General features: G+C 34.0%; 2 protein-coding genes across 2 annotated transcripts in view; both read left to right on the forward strand.

Moving 5' to 3' along the window:
- Nucleotides 1–2,539, forward strand: part of LOC106753677 (putative disease resistance protein At3g14460) — a 5,017-nt gene extending 2,478 nt beyond the window's left edge. The window contains exons 2-3 of the mRNA XM_022785408.1: nucleotides 187–209; nucleotides 812–2,539. Of these exons, the coding sequence (XP_022641129.1) occupies nucleotides 187–209; nucleotides 812–2,394 (1,606 nt within the window). The 3' untranslated portion in view covers nucleotides 2,395–2,539. The remainder of the gene's footprint in view (nucleotides 1–186; nucleotides 210–811) is intronic.
- A 5,647-nt stretch (nucleotides 2,540–8,186) lies between these two features.
- The window catches only part of LOC106753760 (putative disease resistance protein At3g14460), a 6,764-nt gene continuing 6,657 nt past the window's right edge, over nucleotides 8,187–8,293 (forward strand). The window contains exon 1 of the mRNA XM_014635646.1: nucleotides 8,187–8,234. Coding sequence (XP_014491132.1) covers nucleotides 8,187–8,234 — 48 coding nt within the window. The remainder of the gene's footprint in view (nucleotides 8,235–8,293) is intronic.

Consider the following 8,293-nt stretch of genomic DNA (forward strand, 5'->3'; position numbering starts at 1 on the left):
GAGAAAAAGGAGATTGGTAGAAGGATAGTTGAGAAGTGCAAAGGATTACCTCTTGCTTTGAAAACAATTGGAAGTCTTCTCCGCACAAAGTCATCCATTTCAGATTGGAAAAGCGTACTGAAAAGCGACATATGGGACTTGCCGAAAGAAGTTGAAATTATTCCTGCTCTGCTGTTGAGTTATCAGCACCTTCCTTCTCACCTCAAAAGGTGCTTTGCTTATTGTGCATTATTTCCGAAAAATCATAAGTTTGACAAAGACGAATTAATTTTTTTGTGGATGGCTGAAGGTTTTCTCCCTTACTCTCCGCAGAACAACAATTTAGAAGAAATTGGTGAACAATATTTTGATGATCTGCTAACTAGGTCTTTCTTTCTTCAGTCAAACATCAAAATGCATTTCTCCATGCATGACCTTCTGAATGATTTGGCAAAATATGTTTATGCAGAATTCTGTTTCAGGTTGAATTTTGATAAAGGAGATTATGTACCCAAAACAGCCCGTCATTTTTCAATTGCTCTCAGAGAATTACTGTTTTGTGATGTAAAATGTTTTGATGCTTTAGCTAGTTTATGGGATGCTAAAAGACTGCGTTCATTTCTTCCAATTTTAAATGACGTTAATTATCGTAACAATCTTTCTTCTCGAGTTGAGATTTTGATATGTGAACTCTCCAAGCTGAAGTATTTACGCGTCTTATCTTTGAATGGATATTGTCACTTCAAAGAGGTCCCTGATTCTGTTGGTGATCTTAAACATCTCCATTTATTGGACCTTTCTCGTACTGATATACAAAAACTACCTGATTCAGTAGGTTTGCTCTATAACTTGCTGATATTGAAGTTGAATTATTGTTCATATTTGAAGGAACTGCCTTCAAGTTTGCATAAACTCACCAAATTGCGTTGTCTGGAATTTGAAGATACACAAGTGACAAAGATGCCAATGCATTTTGGAGAGTTGAAGAATCTTCAAGTACTAAGTACGTTTTATGTTATTAGAAATAATGAGGTCGTCAGTATTAAGCAACTAGGAAGACTCAATCTTCATGGAAGGCTATCAATTAGTGAGCTGCAAAATATTGAGAATCCATTGGATGCATTAGAAGTAAATTTGAAAAATAAACACCTTGTGGAGCTAAAGTTAATATGGAATTCGAATCACATTCCCGATGATCCAAGGAAAGAGGAGAAAGTGCTTGAGAATCTACAACCTTCTGATCAGTTGGCGCATCTTTTAATCAGGAGCTATTGTGGTACACAATTCCCAAGTTGGGTATTCGATAATTCGTTATCAAATTTAGTATCCTTAGAGTTAATAGATTGTAAATATTGCCTATGTTTGCCTCCCCTTGGACTATTGTCATCTCTGAAGACCCTCAAGATTAGAGGATTTGATGGAATAGTGAGCATTGGTGCTGAATTTTATGGGAGCAACTCTTCTTCATTCAAGTCCTTGGAAAGCTTAGAATTCTCTAAGATGAAGGAATGGGAAGAATGGGAATGTAAAACTACTTCTTTTCCACGTCTTCGATATCTTGGAATTTGGCAATGTCCCATGCTGAAAAGTCTGTCAGAGCAACTTCTTCATTTAAAGGAACTATCTATTGAGTCATGTGATAACCTCATCATTAGTGAACACAGAGAAGACACATCAGCGCTTGAACGGTTGACAATTCATTCAAGCCCACTTGTCAATATTCCCATGACCCATTATGATTTCATTGAAGATATGACAATTGGTAATGCCTGCGACTCTCTTATAATCTTTCAGCTAAAGTTCTTTCCAATGCTCCGTTCACTTCGTCTGGAAAGATGCCAAAACATACAAAGAATTTCACAAGAGCACGCTCATAATCATCTGGAAATATTGTCAATATGTGCATGTCCTCAATTTGAATCATTTCCCGATGAAGGATTATCTGTAGCATTTCCATTTCTTATTGAACTGAGTATAAAAAATTGTCCAAAAGTGGAGAAGTTCCCATATGAAGGTTTGCCATCAAAGGTAAAATTCATGTCTCTTTCAAGTATAAAACTTATCGCCTCCCTGGGAGAGACCTTGAATGTTAACACATGTCTTCAAAGCTTATCTATTAACTCTCTTGATGTGGAGTCTTTTCCCGATGAAGTTTTGCTACCACCTTCAATTACTTCTTTAAAAATCACTAATTGCCCAAATCTCAAACAGTTAGACTACAAGCTTCTCTATCACCTCTCCTCTCTCTCACTTTGGAATTGCCCTAACCTCCAATGCTTACCTGAGGAGGGTCTGCCCAAATCCATCTCTTCTCTTCTTATTTGGGACTGTCCATTGCTCAAACAGCGTTGTCAGAATCCAGAAGGCAAAGATTGGAGAAAGATTGCACACCTTGAATATCTAAGAATTGGGTAATAAGATGAAGTAGATGTTCAAAATTAGATGTTCATCAATTCCCGTTCTTCCTCTTCCTATTTCAAAATTAGATGTGCTAATTCTTCTCACATTCTATTTGCATGGCTTCGACAAACTCTTCCTTGTTTTGATGTTTTTTCTGTTAGGGTGGCATCAAATTTTTTAATTTGGAATTTTATTTATTTGTTTGAACGATGAAGAAAGTAAAAGATGAATTTTTTAAATATTAGAAAATGAAGATTTTAAGACTGACAAAATGAAAGACCGATTGTTGTCAAGAAATTGCATGGTTGGTCTTTTATTTATAAATTCATATCTAGAAAATATTTATTTCGAGTCAATTTATTTTTTCCTTTTACTAAATTCGTAAACTTATACTTGTTTATCTTTTACTTTTAAATTTTGATTGATTCTAGTTCTTTTATCTTTTAACTCCTTTCCACATATGTCATCTCCAACGTTGCAATTGATTATACACATTAAGGATCATTAATTGTTTCTTCAGAATATAAATTGGCTTTAAAAAAGTTATGTACGAACAAGACATAGAAGATTAAAGATTTTTATATGATTAACTCATTATGTATAACGATATAATTAATTCATTGGAATTATGTCTATACATTACATGAATCATATAAGTCCTTTTATTACAATTTTTTCTCTCATTGTATTAATTTATGGTATGGTGTAAAAATAATACCAATATATATTTAAAAATAAAATTTTATTTCATTCTTTTTTAAATAATTTAGTGACCTTTGTTTAATGTTGTAAAACGTTAATATTAGTAACATTTTTACAATATTTCCTTTATTACAAAAATGGCACAAAGGTTTTAAAGTAACATTTCAATTATGTTACTTTTTATAAAATAAACATTACTAAAAAGTTTTAATAATAATTTTAGACTGTTTTTTCTCTTGAATAAAGTTAATAAAAAATTTTAATAGTATTTTTTTAATGTTGTTTTTATTAAAAAAATTACTAAATCATGTTAATAATTTACTAAATTATATTAATAATGTTTTTTTATGTTACTGGATGTCATCTATTTGAAAGTAGTACTATAGTTTTGAAATAAATTGTACATGTTAACATAAAAATCAAGGCAGCTTCTATTAAAGAAAACAGAATTGTTACTTTCATACGACAAACCGCAACACTCACAGAATTAAATATTATGACAAAACGTAGGGAAGACATGTTTCTAATTATTATTATTTGTACTATTTATTTTTTAATATGTTGTATTTTTCTTGTAGGTTGACTTATTTTTTTTATTTTCTGAAAATTTCCACACCATATTTGTTGTTACACCCCATTTAATATCCCTATTTAGTGGGGTACACTTGTCAAAACCTTTCCAAATTCTCCATAACAGTGGGAGACAAAGCCTGTCAGTGCATTTAATTCCCCGCCCTCGGTAGACGTGTGGCTGCAAAGGGAATGTGGATTTTCAGATAGTGGAAGTCACGTGGCAGAAAGGGAGTGGACCGAGCGTCCATTTTGACGGCCATATTTAAAGTGGGATTTTAAACTTGGCACCACTTTCTGTATTGCAACCTTTCTTCTTCTCAAGCTCATTTTTCAGAACCTCCATTTTCTTCTCCTTCTCTCTACACCTTACAAACTTCTCTCTAAAATTCTGACCATCTCCTCTACTGTGATCACATACTTCCTTCCAGATTAATTGCTCTCGGTGCCAAGCTCTTCAATTTGCACCGATCAGATTTCCGTTCTGAACTGGTATGTGTTTCTAGCTTTTGAAGTTTCTTTGTATTCTTGCATGCACGCACCCTTTTAGCTTGCATGTGACTATTAGACCATTTCTCTGAACCTGTTATTGTGTAATCAGGTTTAGAGACAGGGATAACAAGCACACCCAAACGGTTTTAGAGAGTTGTAGTCAGGTTCCTTTCTAAAGAGCAACGAGTAAGGACTTTCATTTTGAGTGACTAGAGAGGGCAATCTGTTTATGAGATAAACTGCCGTGGAGAAAGCTTCCCACCAATAGTGTAAGGGCATTTTGGCTTGTGCTAGTAATGTCAAGCCAAGTTCAGTAATATGTCTGTGTTTTCTCTCAGCCCTATGTGTAAGGGCATGACATTCTGAATTGTATCCCTGCTTCTATTGCATGGTTTTGCACAGGCTTATATTCACCACCACCATCACATTGAATTGTCTTGATTCTTTTGTTAAACAGATTTTCTGCCATGTTTTTAAACTGGGTAAAAGCTTGTGCAGTATCTGATTTCTGTTTCAGAGGATAAATCCAGGTAAATCTAGTAAAGTCATCAAGGAAGTGAACATAATATTTGAAACCCGAAAGAGATGTTACTAGTGCAGGCCCCCAGACATCCGTATGAACTAATTCAAAAATTTCCTTAGCATGAGAGGAAGAGGTTTTAAAGGGTAAAAAATGCATTTTTCCATATTGACAAGCCTCACAAAAGTTAAAGTGATCACTAGGTGATAGTTTGACATTACAACTTTTCAAGACTCTATCTAGGACTTTATTTTTGGATGACCAAGTCTTCTATGCCAGCTCTCCTTGACAGATACATAAGCACACGGGTCCCTTTCAGTCCTTGAGAGCTGATACAAGCCATCTTTAAGTGTCCCTCTTAGAATTGCCTTCCCTGTCACCTTGTCCTTCACAAAGTAGCAATTTGCATCAAACTCAACCAGAATGTTATTGTCAGCAGTTAATTTCGACACACTTAATAGGTTTTTGGTAATGTTGGGCACATATAAGACATCATGTAAGTTAAGTGAGTTTAGTTTTGAGGAACCTGTGGCCACAATCTTCATATTTTCACCACTTCCAACTATTAATGAGTTCTTACCATGATGTTCTGCCAGATCCTCGAATTTGTCAGTTTGGTGTGTCACATGATTGCTTGCACCACTGTCAAAGTACCAATCATAATCTCGAAGAAAGCTTTGTGAGGCTAGGAAGGCATTGTGTGCTCCTTGTCTGTCACTTCCTGCTAAATAATTTGAGTTTGAATAAGACTTATCAAACCTGTAGTAGCAATTTACTGCTGTGTGCCCGACCTTGTAGCAAACTTGACATGTTGGTTTAGACATTCTACCTCTTCCTCTGCCTCCTCTCCAACCTCTGAAGTTAGAGCCTCTCCAGTTGTTTGTGTTGAATTTGTTGCCTTTGTAATCAGTTTTGTTGGCAACATTGGCTGAAGGATTAAGGGTTAGGTTGGTGAGGCTATTCAGTTGATCAAGTCTACTTTCAAAAGTCAGCAATTGAACCTGCAGATCAACCCAAGTGAGGTTGGTTTGATCAGATAGTTTGACCACCATAGGGTTGTATTCAGAATCTAAGCCATTCAGGGTTTGAATGATTAAATTTGAGTTGGAAATGGGGCTGCCTGCAAGTTTAAGCTTGTCAGCGAGATTCTTTATTTTGACGAGATACTCCTCCATCTTCATCTCTCCTTTTCTGATGCTGTGAAACTCAGATTTAAGGTAAGTGACTCGAGACCTTGTGTGAGCCCCTGCTAGGCTTTGGGCTTCATCCCAAAGTTGTTTTGAGGTTTCACAGTGCAACAACTGTGTTGCCATTTCAATAGTCATTGAGTTCATCAACCATCCACGGAGTTGTGAATCATGAGCCTGCCAATCTTCAAAAGCAGGATTTGGCTTCTTGCTTGAATCTGCAGAAGCTATGAATTCTTCAGGACACTTCTTTGTCCCTAGCATGTACCTATCGAACCTGCAGCCTTTGACTATAGAGATCACCAAGGATGCCCATAGTGGATAGTTGTCTCTGTCCAACTTGACAGACACAGTGGATGAGAGATCATTTTTGAATGTTGAATCTGCAGCGGATGCCATGATTTTTATCGGATCAAGAGCCTTTAGGGCTTAAGAGCTCTGATACCAAGTGAGAAAAAGTAATGGGAGGTAAAGAACAATATATTTAATCTGATGATTACTGTTTACATATATAGCAAATGCTAGCAATATATGATCCTATGATTAAGGCTAGCATTAAGATACTAAAAACTAATAAGGCAACAAATAATGCTGACAACCATAGATTGGTAATTACACTAATTACAATGCTTGACAATATCAAGGTTAATTATTGAATCCACACATTAAGAGATTTTGTCTCTAATTTTGAGAATTGAAACATAAGAATTGAACTCAAATCATAATGAATAGACCAGTGTCTTAGAAAAGAATCAAACTGAGAAATTGCTAAGAAATCACAAGATGAATAGATTATGGGATGCAAGTGGATTTACATTATGAAATATCACGAGAGCAACATTTACAGGCTACGAATATAATCCTTCAACATTTAAATACTTCAATACAGATCAATATTTTGTCAAAAAGAATTTGGATAATGATCTTATATATTGCATATAGTTTTACATTCAAATGTTTTTATCCTTTTTTTTTCTTTTATCCTATTTTCTAATATGAAATATGTTCGAGATACTAAATTAATAAATTCAATAAAAAAAAACTCATAGTAGAAAAAAAAACTAAATAATACAATTCTTTGTTTCGTAAGTTATAAAGTAAGTAGTTTAATCTCTAGTTCATATACGTGTGAAATGGACTACAATTTGTTGAGTTTTTGTCAAATGGGATTCCTATCTTCTAGTTGAATACCTTAATAGTCCTTTATCTTTATGACTTAATTATGTACCATCACATATGAGAATAGAACATCTCATATTATTATTTACTTAAGAAGACGAACATGTGTAGGTTGTTCAGAGATGGAAGACTGGACCTGCTCTGGTGGTGGCTCATGGATGGACGGTGTCGTGATGGCTCATGGATAACTAAATTGAGCTTCCGTGATTTTGTTCATTGTTTTGATTACAATAGTTTTTCTATAAACATAATTACTTGTTGATTAGAGTCGTATTGAATTTCACATTTCAGGATTTCAAAATGGTCATATGGATTGATGGATGTGTATTCTTATGTTATTTTTTATAATTTTTAGGAGTTGAATCAGATTTTGTGGTAAATGAACCCAAGCAGATTTATTATAATTTGTGTAATCAGATTTTTTATAATTTTTATGTTATGGATTGATAGGATTTGCCTATTTTTTTTAATTAGGCTGGTATACCCAATTCTGTCTAAAAGCAGAGAACATAAATAAATTATTTTCTCTTTATGAAAAACTAAATATTTGAGGATCAATTAAGGGATTTAATATCAAACATTACAAATTGAATTCTTGCACTAATTGTTATCCAATTTGAGTTTGTTCTTTTCTTTCTTAATTTTGGTATTACTTTTTGTGATATCAATTTACCTTTTTAAAATTAAAATTGAATTAGAAATCGATTGAATCTTAACTTGATAATTAAATACAAATTGAATTGAATGACCTTAAGATTTAATTAATATATATTTATCTTATTGATTGATCTATAAATTATTTAAGCTTGAATCAAATATTTAAAGAACTATAATTTTCGAATTATTTGGGTGTTTGAGTATTGGATTGATGTATTACCAAAAAAAAATCCAGTTTCTCTGGCTGAAATGGTTTGGAAGTCTATAGCCATACTTTAAACCAAATGGCGACTTTAACACTTTCGGATACACATTCGTTGATTATTCGTAAAATAACTTAAAGTCTCTGATTGAGTCATTGGCGCCTTTAATAATGTTCTTAAAGTCAACTAAGCGTTCTTGGTAAAATAACTATTAATTTCATCATGCACTTAGTCATTGTGGTTGGTAAACCCCACTTCAAATTACACACTTCCATTCACCATTTTCATACTCCTACAATGGCAGCAGAACTTGTTGGTGGTGCTCTTCTTTCCGCTTTTCTTCAGGTTGCATTCGACAGGCTGGCTTCTCCTCAATTCGTTGACTTCTTTCGTCGAAGAAAACT

The sequence above is a fragment of the Vigna radiata genome, chromosome 1 (assembly GCF_000741045.1).
Source record: "Vigna radiata var. radiata cultivar VC1973A chromosome 1, Vradiata_ver6, whole genome shotgun sequence".
Taxonomy (NCBI): domain Eukaryota; kingdom Viridiplantae; phylum Streptophyta; class Magnoliopsida; order Fabales; family Fabaceae; genus Vigna; species Vigna radiata.